General features: G+C 31.9%; 1 protein-coding gene across 25 annotated transcripts in view; it reads left to right on the plus strand.

Annotated features, from left to right (window-relative positions):
• Window positions 1-25,063, plus strand: part of LOC116850282 (pleckstrin homology domain-containing family G member 5) — a 734,731-nt gene that overhangs the window by 555,281 nt on the left and 154,387 nt on the right. For all 25 annotated transcript variants that reach the window (XM_032828362.1, XM_032828366.1, XM_032828360.1 and 22 more), the window contains 2 exons: window positions 4,354-4,430; window positions 20,256-20,535. In XM_032828362.1, the coding sequence (XP_032684253.1) occupies window positions 4,354-4,430; window positions 20,256-20,535 (357 nt within the window). The remainder of the gene's footprint in view (window positions 1-4,353; window positions 4,431-20,255; window positions 20,536-25,063) is intronic.

A 25,063-nucleotide genomic window follows, 5' to 3' on the forward strand; every position in this document is an offset into this window, starting at 1 on the left:
ACCCGCCGTATAGTCCAGACTTGGCACCAAGCGATTATCACCTTTTCAAGCATTTGCAAAATTTTCTTGATGGTACAAAACTGGCCTCAAGAGAGGCTTGTGAAAATGAGCTGGTCAAGTTTTTTTACCAATAGGGACGAGGACTTCTTCAATCGCGGAATTATGAAATTGCCTTCAAAATGGACAAAAGTTATCGAACAAAACGGCGCATATTTGATCGAAATCGGATAATCCTAACTATGTTAATTTCATCGTCGAAATAAAGCGAAAAAACGCTCAGAACTTTTTACTTCACCTAATATATGGCGACAACCAAACTGTCTGCCTTCGCTCCTTCCCTCTTTCATCTCTAGCAGAATCCCTCTAATGATATTGCGGCAGAGCCGGACTTCCAAAATCTCCACTCGGGTCCGTCGCAGCACCTCCGCGTACGACTTCTCCAACTCGCATCGAATCGACACAGCCGTAATACGCGACAATCGCCGACACGGAACCGAAGGGACACTCGCGTCCCCTCAGGAGGCAGGCCCTGCTCCTCTTTCCGATGCTGTACCATTTCTTCCAAACGACTCGGACTTACTTATCCTCAAGGATCCTCCGCGTCTTTCTCTTCTTTTTAAGAACAAGTCCTGTGGCCGTCTCCCTCCTTCTATTTTTCTGGCGCCGGCCGGACCACCGAGATAGGAAACAAATTCCCGCCCCACTGACCGTCGAACAACGCAACACGCCGTACAGACGTTTGAGCTGCCAGATCGAACGAGCCCCACACACTTCCTTCCGCTAAAAGACCAACAGGCGGAATATCCGCCACACCGGATCCCATTGCGTTATCAGATCCGTTAAACTGAATCTAACGGACTTTCCCCTCCCCCTTCCCGAAGCTGAGACCCTTAGCTTTCGCCAAGGCCTCCTCCTTTCGGAGAAGTTGGCTATGGAGCCAGACCATTTCGACCCAAAACTCCGCGACTTCTCACTCCAACTTCTTTACCCACCAATCCTCGATGGAGGAGACCCCTTCTCATTGTCGCCGCCGCTTTCGCTGCGATGGCAAACGCTCCGCCCCTTATTGATTAAAGCTTTCGTTTTATCATCTCAGATACGGCTTCATTAATGTTCCTGAAGCAACACCTGACAAAATCGACATCTTCGACCAGTTCCGATATCCTGACACTGATTTCATGTGTTTCCATTCCCTTGAACTTCGTGCCCTTAACTGAAGGTTCAATTCCGATAAAAGTAGAGGCAACCGAATTTTTTCTTAAGAATACCGACTCTGCAGCTTGCGCGGCACCAATCACTTCACGTATCTATCCCGGTGGTTGTACTTCCACCTCCACGCCCCTCAACCAGTCAGTAGAGATCCCGTCGAGACGGGGACCCACTACGCTCAAGCGACGGTGACGCAAACCTTAAATAAAGACGATTGTACCATAAATAAAGAAATAAATTAATATCAGACTTCGCTCACAGAAATTTAATTCACTTCAACTTTAGAACAAGAACAATTAATTTTAGATCAAAAATATAACTTTTTTGTTTTGTACACAATTCCAGAATTCCCTAGGCAGCGTATGGTAAGGAGTGGCGAGCGCGTGCTCGCAGGGAGAATCAATTACTGCTCAAGATAGGCGGGTACAACATTATCTTCATTATAATCATCTCAAGCGCATAGTTGAAGCTTTAATAGAATCCCTATTAAAATCCTCTAGTACGTCAGGTTCATCTACTGTTGTTTTAAAAATGGCCAAAAACGCGTTTTTTCACATTTTTAATTTCAATCTTCTAAAAAATTTGACATAATAAAAAAATTTCGCTTCTGGATTCGGATTCAGCGATCAAACGTCTACAAGGAATAATACATTTAATTTATGTTGCACGTTTAATGTCGACTTGTGTTATTATTCTCAAAAACTGCCTGTATGTGAAGAAAAAAAATTTTCACACGGTACTATAACTTAAAAGTGCATTAATCAACTCAGTGAGCAAGAAATCATTAATACAATGTTATTCAAGAATCTGTAATATTGTCAAATATGTAGGATTTAATATTGTATCAAACATTATTAAGAACATACTTTGACCGCGATTTAGAAGTTTCAATAATGTTGAAATAGGGTTGCCATAACGTTAACGTTTAATCAGAAATATTTTTAAGATGTTGCATTGATCTCAAATAAATGTTAAAGTAACATTTGAAAAATATATTTTTTGTAATGTTTTTAAAACGTTTAAAAAACATTCAAAAAAATCATATCACAAAATAACATGTGAAAAATATAAATGCAATATTACTAGAAAATGTCCAAACAATGCACATAAAGTCAACGCTTCTAAACGTTAATGTTCTTTGCTTACTGGGAAATTATAAAAATTTACAATTTAATATCTTCTCCAAGATTTTGACTTTTTTAAATAATTTATGTACGTGATGCTTGCAAAGATTAATGCTGCAATTCTAAGCAAATATACGAGTAAATCGTAAAATCGTAACTTACGAAAAAAATTTTAAAAAAATCGTAGATATTTACAAGTTATCATATGACATACGGTCCGCATAGAATTGCAGATCTATTCATAAGTTCTTATGAGTCTTACAAGAACAAGTTACGAGTTTTACGATTTTGTCTAGAATTGCAGTATAACAGATCGTTATGATATTTATCGTAGCAACAGCGTGTAAATTTCATAGTCGGTAATAATAGTCGGTAATAATAGTCGGTAGTATAAACAGTCATACATAATCTTAAATATGTTTTTCAATAGACATCATGAAGTCGTCTGAAACAAGACGTCTTTAAGATATCTTTTGGTAAGATCTTAAAGATGTCTGAAATAAGATGTTTTTAAGTCATTTTTAAGACATCTTTTGGGCAACGACTTAAAGACATTTGAAATAAGACACCTTTTACATGACTTTTGGTTATAAAAACGTCTTACATAAAACGTCTTTAAAACATGCATATTGTGTGGGCTGCTTCTATCATGTTTGTATAGTCAATCACCACAGTTAGTTGTCTAAGAAGTTTAAACGTCAAAACTCTGTACTATAGGGCATCTAATCTTGGCATCTCCTATAGTATAAGGTTCACTCTAGTTATATGATATCTCTTAATCATTTATTAAAATGAATTCCCTACTTCCCGAATATTTTGTGTATTATTTATTCTCTTTCTCTCTTTTTTGTCACTCGCATACACTCTTACAATCTTCCACTGATGTTTCTTTTATTTTCTCAAAGCGATAATTAAATTTTAGTACTGGCGATATGTAAGTGAGCGTAATGAATTCACTTATCTCGCGATATGATAGATTTAGTATGGATAGCCTTATAATGTATTTAATTTTTTAATCCCTTGCATGCAATAAAGACGAGATCTCGGACGCGCGAATGTGAGCGGCGAACCGCTGTTATATATCGGCCGTAATCGAAAAACTCTTAAAATACAAAATCGCAAGCGCCTTGAACACATGCGATTTAAAAACACTCTTCTCACTTCTTCTCACGAAAGCAAAAATTATATCTATAATGAAATTCAGCTGGCAATTATTGGCGTTCCTGCCGAGTGCGAGCGTAATACAGTGGACTATACACTAGTCTACTACTACGCTAAAGGCCCGAGTTCGATTCCCAGAGAAACTGAAAAATTTTCGTACTCTCGCACTTCTCTCGGAAGGCCTGGCAAACCTCCGAGAGTATATATAGGATAAGAAATCTAAGGATAAGAAGTCTAAAAGAATAGAATTTGCCAATGTATAAGTTAAGATATATCTAGGATAAAAAGTAAAAAGGCAACAGAAAAGGAAGCAGGTTTAAGAAATAAATAGGTTAAAATGGCGACAAGAAAATGAAGAAAAGGCGTATAAGAAAATGTAAAAATAAGGATAATGTATAACTTAAAGAATTTCCTGGCATTGTAAAGCTAAAGTAGAAAATAAAATACTACTACTATTGGCGTTCCTGCTGCAAACGCTTTTTACTTACGCCTTATACTCATCTCGGTAAAAATATAATGTAATCATTGATTATGGATTCCATCCACACGGAAAATAAAATTCGTAATGTCCACGAAAGATATTGCTGCAGCCGACCAATTCTCTCTTTTCGCGTATCTCGCAAACGATATACGCCAAAGATATTTTATTCAAATCGCGAAATGTAGAATCATTAATTGCACGTAAAATACCTCGATATTCCGTTATAAAGTACTAATATCGATTTATTAATAACAAACGTAAAAACAAACATAATTATTATTAAATAAACCATATACTAATATGTACTACAATAAATTAAAGTAACTTTGTGTGAAATATAAAGTTGTTATGTTAGTAATTTCTGTTTTTTCGTTTCAGTTAAAGATGAAAAAACGAACTCTCGGACGCCGAATCAAAGAGGTAGTCAGAACGTGTCGTTGCGAAAAACCAGTGGGGTAAGTACAGCTCGTCCAATAAGTAGAGGAAGCCGGAGCAAATTCACAAAAGAGGCGATTGTATATGTGTGACCAAAATGTATTCCGTACATATATTTATTGTAAGAAAAATTATGAAAAAGCAATCGCGAAATGTTTCTTTTGGGAAATAAATATTTTTGTCTAAGTTTTATTAAAATCGAGATAATATTGCATTAATAAAAGCAAATGTCTGATTTAAAAGCAGCAGAGACAATGTTTGATTGTTTCAAAAATTTGTATTAATATTCTCCACTGTAAATGATTAAATCTATGCTTTACAAAAAATTATAAATGAAAGGAAAAAAGGCAGTAAGAACCTATGCGCAGATATGTAAGTGCAACACAAATTAAATTATATGTTAAAACGTTATAAGTTCTCACATTTCATCTATGGATACAACATATCACTGTATATCTGACGATCAATAATTTTGATTAAAATAATGTTAAGATATTGTATAACGAGCGTACATATTATAAAAAAATTAATAGGGGAAATGTGTTACATTCAAAAAAATCCACATGCCATTAATACTCAAAAAGGCACTGAACTAATTGTGATTATTATCGCGCAGCATTTAACTTTTCTTAACTTTTGACTTTAGAGTTATGTGCATAATGTTAACTTATTGTTAAATTAAATTGTATGTTATTGTAGATATTGTAAATTGTATGCTATACATACATAATTTTGGCTCCCCTTTCTTCACAATAATTTTATTCTATAAAACTCTATCCGAGAATTGGCTTGCCGGCATTCGGCTCAGTACATTCTATCTGTACGCGTTACAAGCTTTGAAATCTCGTTTGGTAAAAAAATTAATTTTACATCTTTACATTTGGCCAATGTGTGTATCCGCTGGCACTGCTCTGTTTTAACTTCTGTAGAACACACAGTTTGAGCTCACCTGTCGCGGAATTAAAGGGCACTCCACGCCGTGCAATTTTGACTTCTGTGGACGCTGGTGAGTAGGGCTTGCGGTTTTTTTTTTTGAAAGTAGGATTCTAAATTTTTGCACGAACCGGAGGTCGCTGAGTATCGAACTAATTGCGTATATTCTCTTAACAGTGAAATTTTAAATTGTATGCGAACGACAAGTTTGTTTTTGTATAACAAGTTTGTATTATGCTATTGAAGAAGTTCATAAATAACAGAAACACGTCTGGTAGATAGGATACAGCAAGGTAAATTAATAGCGGGGGAATTTAGATAATATTAAGCGTTTGCGACAATTTCAGAAAAATACAATATATAACATAAAAATATGAATATATAGCATGCTAACCTCTAACATAAAACAACGCGTCTCATATTTTTCTGAAATTGTCGCAAACGCTTAACATTATCCAAATTCTCCTGCTATTCAATTTACCCCGCTGTACCCTAATGTATTTTGTAAAATGTAAGTCAAAGTTATGACGTTTTAATTTACAGGGTAGGCCAAAATGTATAGATACATCCGAATAAATCTTCAGGACAAGATTTTCGGAAAAAGTGACCTGAACAAAAGTTGTCGGGCTTAAAAGAACTATCTGCTGATGGCCTTGAATTTAACCTTAGCCCCGATCTTCAAGGTTATTCAGAGATCAACTTTGCTTTTTATATAGAAACATTTACTTTTTATTACGGAGTTTTATTCTACATAAAGAAATTAATAACTTTTGTTTGAAAAAAAATTTTATATAATCTCCATTTTCTAAGATATTTACGGAAATATCTACAAAATTATTGGTTTTAGTAATTTTTTACTCGAATTCTATCAACTTTACCGAAAAATAGCAAGAGACAAAAATTGTTTATTTCCTTCTCGTAGAACTCTAAGAATTTTTCAGAATTTTTTATAAACTTTTTAGTATTTCAAGAAAATACAAGAAAATGCAGTACTAAGAAGTTAATTAAAAAATTCTGAAAAAATTCTCAGAGCATTTTTCGGTAAAGTTGATAGAATTCGAGTAAAATATTATTAAAACCAATAATTTTGTAGATATTTCCGTAAATATCTTAGAAAGTGGAGATTATATAAAATTTTTTTTCAAACAAAAGTTATTTTTTTTATGTAGAATAAAATTCCGTAATAAAAAGTAAATATTTCTATTTAAAAAGCAAAGTTGACCTCTAAATAACTTTGAAGGTTGGGGCTAAGGTTAAATTCAAGGCCATCAGCAGATAGTTCTTTTAGGCCCGAGCAATTTTTTCCGAAAATCTTGTCCTGAAGATTTATTTGGATGTATCCATACATTTGGCCCACCTTGTATAATTTAACTTGTATTGCATTTACATATCTGCGCATAAGTTCTTACTGGCTTTTTCCTTTCATTTGTAATTGTACCATAGAGCCTACATAATTTTATACTCCTATGCTATTAATTAGAACGAAGTCTTTCGCGCGGCTGTATGATATACAATTTTATGTAATAAGAAAAAAAGTAATTTTTATTAATAAAATAATTTAAATCAAGCATATGTGCAAGTGGAGAACTTAATATATAATACATTTCTCATTTGTATATTTTGTATATACGGCAATACATAATACATTTCTCATTTTTGTATATATGTTGCCAAACTATTCTGGACAGCTCAGAAATTTATCTTGTTATCAAATCAGTTTCATCGTAATGCAACATGTTCAAATGCTTCATTTTTGTTTATTATAGAAAAAATATACGGTTCAAAAGATTTCTAGCGTAGGAATACCAAACAACTTTGTCTCCATCATCTTTTTACAATAAATCACAACAAGTGGTTGTCTGAAAAGTTCTAATACCGAAACGCTGACAAATTTGCAACTCTGACAAGTTATCTCAGTCTCCTCTACTACCAAATCACGACGACCTCCTCGCGACAAATCGCAGTGACACGAGAAACGGTAAAACTTTTGCAGACGCAAGCTTCCTCCGTAAATTAATCTTTAATTAAAATAAATGTCATAAGCCAGATTTTTCATCATCGTTTACACGTATCTTCCGTTTCGGAAGAATCATTCGAGGGATTGTTGACACGCGCGCGAAATTATCCGAACTTCTCGGGACACTCAACAAAAAAGTATCGACGAATCAGCTCTGACGTTTGTCACTCGCCCCGAGAATGGATCATCTTTGTGTCTCCTTTCGCGATATTCTCTTTCACTGACGCTTTCGTAACACGAAGATAAAGAAGCACTTTAGCATTCGTGCGTGTGAACAATAACGCCCTTTCCGGAATCTTAACCCACTGATACGGCAACAACAATACGGTCGAGCTGACAAAGACAAATCGTAAAATAATTCGCTAGATGCAAACAAAGCCACCTCAAGCGAGATACATCATCGGTTACATTGACGATACCGGAGACGAGATTTCCTCTCCGGAAAATTGCTCGGAAGAACGATCATTTTCACAAAGATGTTTTTCCGTTTCGATTAGATGTAATTCGAATAATTTGCATTCTAAGTTCCTCGCCACAACCATCTTAATAACAATGATAATCTTATATTTAAAATTGTTTTAAATTTGTCTTTAAATACTGTATATATAATTTTATATGTTACGGAAGCAGAATTTAGAAATGAACATAAAACATTCTCAAACTCACGAGTGTGCACTAATATATCTAATTAAATTTTCTTCATAATAGTAGAATCTTATAATAGTATAAGAAAAGAGAGAATATGGGCTACTATTTTTTTATATCTTAAAGTATTTAAAGTATTTAAACTTACTGTGAGAGAAAGAGAGAACAAATATATATGCTATCAAACAAGTGGAATTCTTTTTCCAAATAGTAAATCTATGCACTGTTAGTTATTTATTAGTCCATATTAGAACTCATCTATAACACAAATATAACAATTAAAATCAAAACTTAGTTCCAATTTCTTTAATATTGTAAACAATAATAAAAAGAGAATTTTTTTCAATAAACTTTCCAAAAGCTATTTTTTACTTTGAGTTAACGTTTGTGATAACTTTGTAAAAATTTATGAAAAAGATATTGTTTTTAAGGTAGTTTTATCGCTAAGTACATTCTTCGTGACGTATCAAGAAAACTATATAAATGTATTATTTATTAAACAAAATTACGTCTCTATATATTTATTTCACTAATATATATCAATTTAAAACGAAATTGGTACATATATATATATATATATATATATATATATATATATATATATATATATAGGGCGAGGAAAAAGTATGGAAACCTTGAAAAATCTCAAAAAATATAAGTTTTACAGAAAAATGTTTCAAATAAAAGTTATAGTCAAAAAAAAAAGTTATGTTTCAAAAAAGTTTTATCATTTTGCAAATAACTACATAGATTTATGCATTATCGCGTACAATTATTATAACAATTTTCTTTTATTAATAACTAAAGACCTATATGGTAATTTACAAAATAATAAAGGACTTTTTATTCAATTTAACTTAATGTATAAGTACACAACAGCATACATCGTCACTACAGCTCATCTACCATATCATCTATATTATCATTCATCAGTCTTTTTAATTAATATCTCGACTATTATTGCGAGTATAGCAAAACAATATAGAACTTTTATATTTATCTTAATCCGTTCTCATTAAAAATTACGGAAAAAAATCTGGGATACTGTACATGTATAATATATATACAGGATGTTTCTTAACCTCCGCCCACAAAGTACACAGCGTTATTTTTTATGAAAAATTGAATTGAAAAGTCCTGAATCATTTTTGTCTTTGATGTTTAACGAAGCAGATATTTTTTTAATAAATTCCAGCAAATCCGCGCAGTCATTTAAAAGTATACACGCTGTGACCCGCGCGCCTGGTGCATGTTCCACCACTACATTCACGCACACCACCAGGCGCGCGGCTCACAGACGTGTATACTTTTAAATAACTGCGCGGATTTGCTGGAATTTATTAAAAAATACCTGCTTCATTAAACATCAAAGACAAAAATAGTTCAGGACTTTTTGATTCAATTTTTCATAAAAAATAACGCTGTGTGCTTCGTAGGTTAAGAAATATCCTGTATATAGAATATTTGACAGTATCCGTACCCAAGTTAGTATATTGCTAGAATAGCTCAGAATAAATAATAAGATTGGTATCATTTTCGAAACAACTATGCAAAATTTTGAGTTATTAACAAAGAAAGATTTGCACTGAACTCCAGCCCACTGTCCAATCAGCGCACACGATGCAGTAAAATTAATGCTGAATACGTAATAGCGCGAGCATTGGATAATCGGGTGAGCGGTCTTAACAGGTGAGGAATATCGCCGAAAGATCTCCACGGAAGACAATATAAGCGGCATGCCGAAAAAGTAATTTCCCACGCGCTTCTGACATTGTCTTTCGTGGATATCAAGCAGTACGGTAATACGACAATGCCAAGTAAATAAAAAAACGTCTGACGCAGAAACGATTATGTCCACATAAAACATCACGGTACTATTAGCTCTTTCTTAAGATTTTGCGTAATCTATCTTTCAATTAAGATATCTCAAAAACTAAATAAGGCCATAATAAAAAAAAAGTAATTATACTTTTCGTATATAATGTGAATGCAAGTTTTACGACTAGTGAATGCAGGTTACGACGTCTCATTCAGATTAATGTGGCTAATCCTGAAATCTCGAAATTTCACAGACGACAAAGTCCATTTTTTCTAATTCAGATTTTTCACGTACGCACGTATACACACACGCAAAACGAATTTTTCTCTAAAATCCGTATCAGAAAAGGGATTGGAGTTTGAGGATTAAATTTTAACAAATTAATAAACTTCGATCTTGTTTTGTTGTTGAGTAAGTTCCAATCTTCAATCCTCAGTCCTCAATTCTCAGTCTCTAATCCATAGTCTAATACGAGCATAAGGCCGCATTTGTAGCACATGTACGAGTATATTTGAATATATGGGAATATGGAAAGGAATATTAAAATGTTCCATCACATCATATTTTTTTAGAAAAATGAAGTCAAAGTATAAAAAATTCGTTTTTGCACTTTTTAAACCTCTGTTACCAAGAAACCGAGATGTGATAGAACACTTTACGTGGGCTCAATTAAAGTTTAAACCTTAAACTTTAAAGTTATAAAGCCAAAAACCATGTGACCGTATTGTACAGTAGTGTAATGTAAATTTCAATACACCTTATTGTGACATAGGCAGGCTAAGTGTTTTTTATGTGACACTTAATTTTATTTTATCTTAATTTTTACATGGTTTTCAAAAGAATCCATAAAAGAAAGTCAACAGTTATACCACATTATACCACATGAATATACACAAAGCTGTTATAACGCAATGGTATTTTCGTTTGATCTAATAATTATTTTTCAATATCCTTTTTGTAGAAAATAGAAATTTAAATAATATTGTATTTTAACGTCTTTATATTTATGTTTTCTGAAAGTATGTCTGTGAAATATTTTATATATAAACATATTTGTTTTATATAATTCTATTCATGTAGGGAAACACATGAATTATTTTCACTTACAATGGAAGGACACAAAGTGTGGGTCATCGATTTTGATGGGCTTTGGCACAGACCTTCTTCATCGAAAACAAATAGACATATTTTGCCGTTTGTGTAAATATCCACTCGTTTTCAAAAAAATCGAGGTTAAATGTCATAGCGTTGGATCCGTTTCGGACTCGGGAATATCTATAGAGCTTCACAAACCAATTAATTTTCACAAATTAACTTATTTGTACACAGCGAATAAAAATATATTCATATTATGAAAATATTAAAAAGAAAAAAATAGCATAAAGAATCGAACACGGGTCCACGGAATGAGGCCGACTTTAATGAAGTCACGGGTACTCATGCTACACCACGTGCACATATTAGATCATAGACATATATAATATATCCTAAATTGCTAACTTAGATGCCATTAGTGTACCCATATATAATGTACAACTTATACATGACGTAGTACCTTCGAGGAGCGTTTCACTTATCACTACAATTGATACGAGCATTAAGTGGCTTCCTGTGTCGCTTGCTATTGAAATAACAGTTTGTAAAACTGTATACATCTACACGTAATTACAGTTGCGAAACACACAGAGAAAGTATTATATATAAGATCTAATTTTGTAAATTAAATACTAATACTAAATATAAAAGTAAAGTGTGTGACACACAAAAAAAGGTTAATTAAAATATATTGTAATTGTTAGTTCTAAAAATAAATAAAATAAAATACAGAAATAAAAAAATTAAAATCCTAATTTACTTTATTGTCAGGAATAAAACCAGGTTTTGTAATTGCCTGTACCCAATATATCCATAATTCTCTGATTGTTTTCTAGAAATCTATATATAATGTGTAATGTAGAATATTTAATTACAAAAGAAGAATACCATTTTAACCTCAATATCTTTACTTCAATAAAAGTATTTTATTTACAAGAAAAAATGTATGCCACATTCTTTACTATAGATGCTGTTGCATCTCATAACAGCACATTTTTTTAATATTTTGTTAATATATATTTATATATGCCAACAAAATGTTAAATATTTTTATATATTTCATAAATATTACTTATATTAACTCCATACAGCACAGAAATGTTGAATTCCTATCTTATAAATGTTTAATTTCGACATTGAGATGTTGTATCAACATTGCAAAATATAAATTCAACGTTAAAGAAACGTTATAGAAACATCTAATGTCCGCTAAATTGCAATATCTTGTAGATGTCTATAAGACGTTGCAATTCAACATTCGAAAAACATCCCAAGTAGCAAACAGCCGTGATAATGATGTGAATTTTACGTCATTTGTTACGTCATTTATCCTTCAAGTTAACCAAATAATGACATCTTTTTAACAGTCCCAAGTCATAGACCAGAGACGTCACATGTACTACATCTTAATGATGATATTTTTTTACATAAAATGACATAACAATGTCGTATGACACTGGTTTAAAAAAATATATCTTGCAGAAACGATTGCAACTAGTCAGCTTATGTTGATTTTAAATGAAATTTAGCTCTTTTATTTCATTTCTCTTTTATTTGATTTCGCACCTGAAAATTTACTCAGTACTGATCGGACGCAAACTCGAGACCTCATATACCTCTAGGTTCCTAGTCTACCATCTTGGCTACTGTGCTATTTTTTCAACTGATACTAAGTGTTTTTACCCCCATATGCAGTTGAAGCACTAATTATAATTATCTTATAATATTTAGTATATTTATTCTTATAATATTTAGTACAGTATTATTTAGTACAACTACAAAAAATTATTTATAGTTCAAATATTTCATATAATAAAAAAGAAATGAGATATATGCATAAAATATTTATGTAAAATATGTTTACCTAGATGTTGACATTACAAAACATTACAATTTAAAAAACATTTGAAGAAACATTTTTAAACGTTAAAAATAATGGAATAAATTCTCTTTTTTCACTAAAAAGACGCTTTTTTAATGTTTTTTAATGTTTTAATGTTTTAATGTTTAATGTTTTAATATTTTTAATGTTTGAAAAAATGTTTTGATTTCCAATATTTAATAAACGTTTATTTTAACATTTAGAAAATATTTTTAAATATTAAATGTTAACATTTAGAAAAATGTTTTTTAAATGTTAAAATAAATGTTTATTAAATATTAAAAAACAAAATATTTTTTCAAACGTTAAAAAACGTTATTTTAATGAAAAAAGAGAACTTATCCCATTATTTTTAACGTTTTAAAAATGTCTTTCAAATGTTTGTTAAATGTTTTTTCTTAATATTGTTTGTTCATTAGCTTCCGATCCGTAACACTGTATAATATCTTTGTTTGATTTTCAATAAATACTAATTTGTTCAATGTTATTTCAACAATTGTAACAACATACTGTTATAATGTTATTGTAACAACATACAGAATTCAATATAGAAAAAGCAATGTATATTCAACATTGCAGAGATGTTTACATTTCAACATTCAACATCGCAACGTTTTCACAACGTTGTTTCAACTTTCTGTGCTATGGGAACGCAGCTGATAAGTCCAGATGCAACGTGGTGTACAAAGTGCCATTTATATATAGCACTCAGTACATGAGGCGGAAGATATAAAACTTCTGCCCTAAATATCATTGGGATACTATGTGCGACGTCTATGGATGAATTTAGTACATGGATTTTGGGTACACGTACAGTTCACAGTATATAAGAGAATTTAGGATATAATATATATATTAGATGGTAAACTTAATTTCTGCCGCTCGCTACTAGAAGATGCCGGCTCCAACGCTGGCGAGTTTTGACGATAAAGTCACATGTCTTATGTAGTTTATATATTGTTGAAAGTGATTCAGTCCTCACAGGTTAGATTTCTCGACACCAAAGAGATTTTCCAATCGATTGAAAATGAACCGCGTTAAGCTGTTTTTGCGACATGTGTTTCTTCACTACTTCGACTGCAGCTCGACTCGAAGAAAACTGCAGCTGAAACGCATCGCTCATTATCCGAAGCGTGTGGTGATGAAACTCCAATGAAAAAAACATGTAGAGTTTGGTTTAAACGCTTTCGAAATGATGATTTTGAGATGAGAGACAAAGAACGTTCTGGACAGCCGAAAAAATTTGAAGATGTTAAGCTGCAAGAGTTGCACGGTGAGAATCCAGCTCAAACGCTTTTAGAGTTGTCAAAAGCGTTAAATGTTACTCCAATGGCCGTTTCAAAATGCTTGCATGTCATGGGAAAAATTCATAAGGAAGGGATATGACTACCACATGAGTTGTCAGAAAATGCCATTTTGAATCGTTTGTTTATCGCGACTTCTTTGCTTGCCAGGTAAAGAAAAAAGAGTCTTTTGTGGCGTATCGTGATTGGCGATGAAAAATAAATTTATTTTGATAATCTCAAGTGGAAGAAATTATGGGTGAACCCGGCAAACCATTCACTTCAACGCCAAAGGAATATTCATAAACATAAGATTTTGCTCTGTATTTGGTGGGACCAGGAGGATGTGCTGTATTACGACCTCTTACGTCCAAATGAAACCGTTACAGCTGATCGCTACAAACAGCAATTATGCCGATCGAGTAACAAGTTGATGCAAAAAATTCTATCCGTAGTCAACAATCGACGCAAAGTCATTCTTTTGCATGATAACGCTCGATAGCATGTTGCGAAAAGCGTGAAGCAGACACTTCTACAGCTTTAATGGGAAGTCCTCCCGCATTCAGCGTACTCTCTAGACATGGCACCATCGGATTACCATCTCTTCCGATATAACACGCACTTACGGACGTACATTTCTTCACTTACGAAGAAGTCCAAAAATGGGTGGATGAATAGATCACCTCGAAAGGACCGCGTCGTGGGATTGCCCTGTCGCCGGAGAGATGGGAAAAAGTAATAGAAAATGGAAGAAATTAAGGTATTCATTAAGATATTCATTCATTTTCCCATCGATACAAATCAATTTTGAAGACGAAGAAACTGCAGGAATTAAATTTACCACCTAATATAATCCTTAATAACTCGAAAAATATAGGTTTGCAACATCCAAATATATTAGTAAAAATTAATTAGTTTTTGAAGATCTCTATAGATACCTCCTTATCCAAAAGGAATCCGACGTCATGACCATTAACCTTGATTTTTTCGAAAACGGAGAGGTATCTAAACAAACGACAAGATATATGTCTATTTATTTTCGAAGAAGAAGGTCTGTGCCAAAGCTTATCAAAATCGATAACCCACACTTTGTGGCCTCTCTTTGTTACTCTCTCTTTGTTGAGTAGCCTAACTCGATATCACGTTTTTTATAGAATATAGAAAAAGTTTAAACAACAATATTTCTTAACATTTTTAAATGTGTTATTTTACAAATAAAATGTTTTATTATAAAATGTTTTATTTTATAGAAACGTTAATTTTTGTATAATTCTACTCGTGCAGACGCGTGAAGTTGGCATCTTTTTTACCTTTTTTGTTTAAAGGTAGGTTTGTTCGGATTAGAATCACCAGAATTATTCCTTTCCTCTCCTTATCATGATATTCGCATTAGAAATTTTTGGCCTTATACCGGACGATATTAATATTCCGATGAGATTTTGCCGCGATACGTGATGTATTGTACCGAGAGCCTCAACCGCATCCGATTCTCGGTGTTTCGGCGACTATTATCCTTAGTAAACGTTTCGCTATTGTGCATACAACAATTAAGCTGACATTTCCAAGTTGATTTGCGCGACGTGGCGCAATTATGCTTCATTCGTATACCGAATACAACTGGATAAATCTATTGGGTCAGCGATGTCTCGCATTCATAGCAATTTGCACCTACGTAGCTCATTCCGAAAGCAAATAAAGTTAGCGGGTTTCAGTCGCAACGAGCGAGAAAGCTCAACTTGTTCCTGTGCATCAAGTAAAAGAAATACGCAGCTGATACGTCCCTATATAGAAAATTTCTTGAATTCTAATTATAATTCGCTTTTCCTAAAAAATTATGGACTCTGATTAGGAAAACTATGTAAATTTAGGTTAATAATTTAATAATTCAAACGTTAATTAAAATAGAAAATCTAAACAGATTCAATTTACTCTAACAATCCCTTAAAGATTTATTATAGTTTTTATTTTTATTTTAAAATAAAACAACATATAATTGACGTTTTATGGATCTACGCTTTATAAACATTCTTATTTAAAAAATATATACAATATGTCCCAGACTCTCCTTCGTATATATATATATTTTTTTATGAGAATGTAGAACGGGTTAACGTTTATCTTAGTCAGAATATGAATGTGTGATCGCCTTCTATACCGTTTAGAATGACGAACTCTACAAAAGGAAGGAGGACACGTAAACGTTTGGAGTATGTATAAAATATATCGGTTTCCAGTCTTTGCGAGATACGAGAAAATGAAGAGTGTGTGTGTGTAAATTTCTTTTTATGTTTACATTTATCATTCTATTATACTATAACGTTGATATAATATTACATTGCAATGTTTCTGAGGGAAAACATTTCAACATTTTACAACAATCTTGTCGCAAATTTGTAACAATATTGCAGAAACATTTACAACGACATCTAGTCAACAAGTGAAGAACGCTATTATTTTTAAGAATGAAATAAATATATAAATAATATATAATATTTATAATATGTAATATATAAATTTAACGCATATGGAAAACATATCCCTACTGAAGAAATTATCTTGAGATCTCAATTGAATTCTCAAATAAGATACCTTAAGACTTTTTTCAGTAGAGTATACAAGTAGATTAGGTCAAACTGAACAAAAAAATCCGCTACCATTTTACGAACAACCACGTAAAATTCTAAATTTATTAATCAAAGAAGATTCGTGAATGATCACGCGCTATATAGTAGATGAGTTATGAAGTACCATAATACATAAGCATACAGCAAAGTCTGCCGCTGTATGCTTATATATTATGGTACCTTTTCATGCATCGCTCATCGCTCGTTTTAAGCAATAAAAGAGTTATGTGACTGGATTGTCGCTAGCGACTAACTATCGAGCATGAAAAGGATTTTCCAGTGACGTGATTTTAATGTGGTAGCGTCAGACGAGGAATTTTATTAACAATTGCTCCAAAATAAATATAGTTACAATGTCACAATCAACAAAATATTATAATTGGATAACTGAGTGTGTAAAAATGATCAATGATAATTTCACATAATCTACACGTTTGAACACGAGACTCATTCTATAAAAAATATTCTAGAAAATATCTTACATATATAAAATAAATATTTTATTTATTTCAATATTTTTTTACGTTACATAAAATATTATTTGTATACTTTTGATATAACCTATATAATAAAAATAACCTATTTATATTTACATTTAAAAAAGCCATTAAAAAAATTATTACTATTATTATTATTATTATTAATACTAAAGACATTATTATATATGTTCAATATATTCATCATACAATATTATACTTACCATTTCATTATCCATTATTCGAATATTTACACTTGCTAATGTCGCTTGTAGTTGGAAAATTCGAACTACAATTTCACGTCGCTAGCGACTGCATAACGTCATCATATCGCAGAAAACGAGCGATGCACGTAAAAGGCTATCTTTAGGTCAAACTAAACAAAAAACTCTCTCTCTCTCTCTCTCTCCCTCCCTCTCTCTCTCATTTTCCAAATGACCGTGTATATGTTTAGTTATTAATTAAAGAAGATTAGTGTACAATTGTGCCCAATAATGCATTAATCTTCTTTAATTAATAAGTAAACATTTATGTGATCATTTGGAAAATTGACTTTTTTTATTAATTTAACCTAATATACAAGCATACAACGACAAACATCGCCATTACAGCTCATTCACCGTACCCTTACGAAAAAAACACCCAATTTTTTGTGTAAAAATACCCTTGAAAGAACCTTTAAATGTTTAATGTAAATTCGGATCGTAAATTGACAATTAACACCGAGGGTTAACCTTAAACAAAAACTTCAAATAAGTGTAACCTCTAAACGGAAAAATATATTATCTTACAGAAACGATTGCAACTAGTCAGTTTATGTTGATTTTAAATATAAATTCAGCTGTTTTATTTGATTTCTCACTATTTTCGCACTTGAAAATTTATTCTTAGTACTAGCTTCCGGAATGGAGCCGTGTCTTGAATCAGCGATGTGCCGACGTTTCGCAAACATTGCAGTTTGCATCATCAGGGCTGAGAACTCTGATACTGTATCAGAGTTCTCAGTATCAGAGTTCTCAGCCCTGATGATACAAACTGCAACGTTTGCGAAACGTCGGCACATCGCTGATTCAATACACGGCTCCATTCTGGAAGCTATACCTATAAATTGTATTAATGGCCGTGAAAGTCTCAAATCTAGTATTCTCAGTACTGGTCGGACACGAACTCGAGTCGGAGACAACACCTCCAAGGTTCCTAGTCTACCACCTTAGCTACTGCGCTATTTCCTCAACTGATACTAAGTGTATTTTATTATCTCTATACGCAGCCGACTAATTATAATTTTCTTATAATATTATTTAGTATAATTACAAAAATAAAGTATTTATAATTCTAATATTTCATATAATAAAAAAGAAGTTAGAAATACATGCATAAAATATTTATGTAAAATATGTTTACCTAGGTGTTACAAAACATTACAATTTAAAAAATATTTAAAGAAACATTTTTAAAACGCTAAAAATAATGGCATAAGTTTTCTTTTTCATTAAAAAGACGTTTTTTTAACGTTTTCTAACGTTTGGAAAAATGTTTTGATTTTTAATATTTAATAAACATTTATTTTAACATTTAGAAAATATATTTTAAATGTTAAATGTTAACATTTAGGAAAACGTTTTTTAAATGTTAAAGCAAATGTTTATTAAATATTAAAAAACAAAATAATCTTCCAAACGTTAAAAAACGTTATTTTAATAAAAAAAAGAGAATTTATCCCATTATTTTTAACGTTTTAAAAATGTCTTTTCAAATTTTTTTAAAATGTTTTTTTAAATATTGCTTGTTCATTGGGTAACAGAAATAACTAATAAATAAGTAAAAAATATTATATTATATTCGTAATATTTTTTAAATATTGCTGTAATATTGCTAAAGTAATATTTCAAATTGATGTCACTACAATGTCTCTGCAACATTGCACTGTAATATGCAATGTTGCAACGTTATAGCAATATTGCTGCAAGCTTCTATGATATATGAGATAGTAACACCGAAAATGGTAGTCTGTATGAAAGTCAGGATATATGTATTATTTCAATATATTTTTAAAAAACATTTTTTTAATTATTCATTAATACGTTATTTCATCAATTATGTAAAACAAGTACGTTATTATCTTTCTAGATAGCACAAAAAATTCAAAAAGAATTCAGTCGTATGTCACCAATTCTGGATTCATTTTTAGATGCAAAAAGAATTTTTTTCACTGAACTGAACTTTAAAGAATATCTTTTGCATCTAAAAATGTGTGTGAACTCAGAATTGTGACACACGACTAAATTATATTTGAATTTTTTTGAATTCTCTGTGCTATCTGAGTTAAAATTTGCGCATATACGACTCTAATGTACTAAATTTTACTAACATAAATGTTTTTGTACAAATACTTTTCATATAAGTTAATTATTATCCGACCTTACGTTTGGTCAACATATAAAGATGACTGTTGCTCGTGCGAATAAAATTCTGGGATTTATTTAGATTATTTATTTATCGTTCGGAATTAACATCAAAACTTGTCGGTTTTGCTAACGGTTAGCACGAAAATATTTGGGGGTGTAATCTGAAAGATTGAATGTTAAAATTGGGAGTGAATATTAAAGCTTGGGGGTTGAATCATTTGGGGTCTACTCTGAAAGTTTCACATTCAACACTACTCATTGAGAGTCAACACCAAAATTTAGGAGTTGACACCAAATCATTTGGGTTCTACCCTGAAAATTTGAGGGTCTACCCCAAAATTATGAGGATTAACACCCAAATTTAGTGGTCAACCTTCAAATTTGTTGGTCAACCCACAAATTTGAAGGTTAACCTTCAAAATTTGGGGTTTTTTTCGTAAGGATATGGCGTGATCATTCATGAATTTTCTTTGAGATTAATAACTCAAAATTTTATATAGTTGTTCGTAAAATAGTAAATAAAACGATAAACGTTGCCTAATCATTTCTTTTCCTTCTCGATAATAAGAAAGTAACATTCTTGCACATAAATATTCATTGTCCTGTTTGTTGATTGTAATTATTGTAATTTGTCGCTAATTAAAGGTGATTATCTATCGACAGAGTTATCGGGGTCGAAGCGGCCGTTTCTTCAGCGTCTCCACCGAAGACTCGAGCGTCGACTCCGAGGTAGGCACTTGCACGACACTTGCTTCTGGCCGGAGTTCCGCTGGGGCTGCGGGACTTAAAGCCAGCAAGCAACGTTGGAGCGGATTCTTTACTAATACCAAGGGTACTAAAATGGACCTTCTAACTGCCCAACTTGACGAGTACAACAAACACGGCGTACCGAAGTTCACGGACATTTCGTTACACTGTGACCTAGCGATCAACGAAGAAGAAGGTATGTTTCTGAGGTTCAAGCTCTACTCTTTCTATAACATACATTTCTTCCCGCTATACTTGAACTTTTTTAAGGAAATAAATAATATAAAATTTAAAAAGTCTTAGAAATCTTTAAAAATCTTTAGAAATTCTGTATTGAAATGCTAAATCATCCGCTGGAGCTGCGGGATTTAAAGCAAGCAGCATTGAAGCGAGTTCTAAACCATCAAAAGACGCGGTAGCGTCTCGCGCCAAGTAAACGCGCGAAACGAGAAACAGCGTGAGACCGGCAATGTATAACTTACGCTTTTCTTCACCTTTTTTTTAAAAAAGGTATAGTATATATAGTAGCGCAACTCCTCGTCAAAATTTTTGATGTCAGTGTTGGTTAAAATGGAATGCGCATGCGTAACCAAAAAAGTTGTAAAGGGAAAAAGAAAGTAGATCAGATCATTGTTGTTCTCTTTCTAACACATGCTTTGTACAATGCAGTAACAAGAATGATGGGTGTCTATAGCAGCCAATAGCAGGGGCGAAGGAATTGTACCGATTATAATAAAAATTAATTGTTCCTTGCAAAAGAGGATTAGAAATAATATAATATTTATATAGGTATATAATATTTATATAGGTTAACAATCCTCAAAATATTTTCAAATTTTAATATAATTTAATTTTAATATAATTAAATATAATTTAATATAATTTTAATATAATTTAATTTTTTCTCGCGCACACAATTCACACACTAATTACACAGCATATATAAAACACTTCGCACTGCATACTTCACACTAAACATTACGCTACACTACAATTTATTTAATAAATTGTATATTTTGCTCTTCTTAGCACATGAAATATGCATTAATCATGTAATTAGCGTCTTTGAAATGATTAGAGAGAGCTACTATCTCTTATGCTTTTTCCTCTACTTATGCTTTTTCATCTCTCTTAAACGGAAATGTAGTTAAAAAGAGAAACAATATATTGCCTTCCTTCCTCTTCTTCAATATCTTTGGTCGCGCATACGCACTTTATTTTCGGCCAACACAAAATCAGGCGAATTGCGCTAATATATATATATATATATATATACTGTGCTAATATCTAAGGTACTAAGATGGACTATAGACTAATTCTAACTACTCAACTTGACGAATATAACAAACACGGCGTACCGAAGTTCACGAACATTTCGTTATGCTATAATTTGTTTGATTTAACGTTCCGTGTCGTCAATCGCGTTGACTGTTTATGTGTTTCATGACGAGTGCTTAAGGTAGCTATATCGCTAAATTTGTATTTTTAATAGTATATCAAAGAGCAACTTATAAGTTTATTATTTATTGGACAAAATTATGTTTGTATATATTTATTTCACTATTCAAATAATAAAAGTTAATTTGAAATGAAGCTAAGATAAATATATACATAAAAGCGTGCACGCACGTGCGTGTATGTGTTAAATATCATATATATGTATGTGTGTGTATATATATAGTAACGTATTCTTTCTCGGCTTACGTCCAAATTCCGCCCAACGCAGCACTGACGCGTCTTTGCGATGAGAAAGTGTAAAGACCGTTCCTCCGAAAGATAGCAGACCCATAAGACAAAAGAATGAGCGTCAAGTACGGTGACGACCGTACCATCGGGAACCTCTCTTACGTATTCAGACGGTCGGCGATCTAGTCCATTCAGTACGGGCTCAACTAACCTCATCAATATGTTAACGCGCATGTTAAGATTCGAGTCTCAGACACGTTAAAGAATAAGATAGTAATTTGATATACAGTGGATTTTACTTACAAACTATATTATATAACTGATTACATAGAACAGTACTACAATATTTACAAACTTCGCTTCCTTTATCTTGCGTGCTCTCGACAATATTCGTCTCGCTACGATACTTTGTAATATTATATCTTAGCACATTTATTATCTGTGTATACAAATTTTGAATCAATTTATTTATAATATTATATTAATTATATGATTAATATAATATAATAACACACACGCATTATATATTGTAAATATTATATATTAAATATATGCAATTATGTATGTGTTATTTTTTTACAATTCACTATATTCCCATATCTATAGTAACATATCTATCTACAATATCCATACACTTGGACAGTGTGGCGCCTATAGCATGATGTTATATAGTACGTCATTTTCAATAATTAAAGCGAGACCAACTTTTACTATTATGGATGGATTTGGTATTAAATGCTCTACAATTTTTGTCCTTACAAAAACTTAAAAATTTTGTGAAGATAACGAGTGGAGGAGGAAGAGGATCGCGCCAGAGATGACGCTTCTGAACGGCATCTCTGAGCGTTATCTAGGGAGAGTCATGAGCGTGGAGCATCAAGTAGCTCAGTGGTTTAGAGCAGTCGCCCGGCAAGCGAGAAAGATCCGGGTTTGAGTGCAGGCCTAGCAAAACCACGCTCTCGATATTTTTCTCTCTCCAGAACGAAAAGATACGCAAGTCCCAAACGCACGGCGCACAGTGGGGACAAATAGGAATTTACTGTTCAAAAATCGCTACAGACCACAATTTTATAACTATCGTGATGAATTTTTTTTTTTTAATTAAACGTTAATCAATGTAGAAAAAAACTGTCGAGTCCAATTTTTTAAAAAATTGTTCTAAATATTCCAATATTGATAAGAATTTGTAAAAAAATATCAAGTTTTGCGAGCCACTTTTCCAATTAGAGAATTTCCATCTTTTCACTGCACAGTACTAAGATTTTCAACATCGCTAATTACGAATCTGATATAGAAAATCAGAATTTAGCAGTTTTTGCAACTGCCAATCTCCTGTCAACATAAAATCATTATGTTTTAACCATTTAAGGCATATAATTCATGGAATATTTTAGTAACTTTTTTTTAATAAAATATTGTAAAAAACATTCTAAATAGCACATTTATAAGGTTTCAACTGCTCGATCCTAAGTGGTTTCTATTGGTACCAGTGATACTTAAAAAGTTAGCATAGTATATGTTGAAACTGATGGACGGTTGAAATTTTATAAATATGCTATTTAGAATGTTTTTTTATAATATTTCATTTTAAAAAAGTTACTAGAATGTTCCATAAATTATGCGCCTTAAAGGGTTAAAGCATAATGATTTTGTTTATGTTGACAGGAGATTGGCAGTTATCAACAGCCAAATTCTGATTTTTATATTAGATTCGTAATCAGCAACGTTGAAAACTTTAGTACACTGTACTGGGCAGCGAAAAAATGGAAAGTTCTCCAATTGGAAAAGTGGCTCGCAAAATTTGATATTTTTTTAAATTCTTATCAATATTGCAATATTCAGAAGAAATTTTTTAAAAGCGGGTTCGATAGTTTTTTTCTACATTGATTAACGTTTAATTCAAAAAATTCATCCGATAACTATAAAATTGTAGCGATTTTTTAATAGTAAGTTCCTATTTGTACCCACTGTGCGGCGTCCCACCGCCACCTAGTACGCTCTCTTCCTTCTATGATAAAAAATTGGACATTTAAAAAAAATGAAATATGTTGTTGCAAAAAATATTAAATACTGTAAAACTTTTATAGGAAACATTTTTTCATATACTTCATATCTTAGAAATTATTCCATAAAAATGAAAAAGTTCATTTTTTGTAAGAGGCTGTTTTAACCCATAAATCTCAAGATAAACCGATATAAAAAACATAGGTCTCTTATTTTTTTATGCTTTACAACATATCCAAAACGCATCCCTCGGTGAGGAACAGTTCTGTCAGGTCCCTTGTAAGATAAATACGAATTAATTTGTTATTATTCTTTATTTCAATAGGTGTCCGTGAGAAACGAATTTATTGTTGTTAATGAGGTAAACTCAATTTCGATCTAAGGCATATCTTAGCCGAAGGAATAATTTGATCATTTGATAATTTGGTCATTCTTAGCATGATAACTAATAAGTCAAATCTGTTCTAAATTTTTTTTATGTTTTCTAAAAACTAGCCAATCAAACTTCTTCACAAATTTAGATCGCTTATTGATATAAAACGCACTGTATGTAACGATACTGTATGTTTGCAACAAAATGTGTTTCAGTAATAATTAGGTAACTTATTAAGAATCCTGCGAGTAATAGAATAAATCGATTTTTATAAAAAGAACATTTGGCGGAATCTTACAAATCTTGAATTTTGGTAAAAATCAGGTTTTTTATATATATTTTGTTTGTGATAATTTCTGTTTCTGGACCTATAATGAACCAATTGTACGATACATAATATATCACAAATATATCGAGACAAAAAAATATCATACTTGTTACAATTATTTAAGAATTCAATACGAAGTTTCAAACCGATCACATTTTCGTTTAATCAATCATTAACATTTAATCAATCATTTTAGTTGTACGACCATTAAACCGAAATAGAGACACAAAAACGCAAAGAAGCAAAATCGAACTGAAGAACGCATTATTTCTGCGCATTAGTCTGCATAAACGACATACAGAAATATAAAATCTCTAAATATATACAATATAA

This window comes from Odontomachus brunneus, unplaced genomic scaffold (genome assembly GCF_010583005.1).
Source record: "Odontomachus brunneus isolate Ranch 3 - 2012 unplaced genomic scaffold, Obru_v1 Obru_scaffold_141, whole genome shotgun sequence".
Taxonomy (NCBI): Eukaryota; Metazoa; Arthropoda; class Insecta; order Hymenoptera; family Formicidae; genus Odontomachus; species Odontomachus brunneus.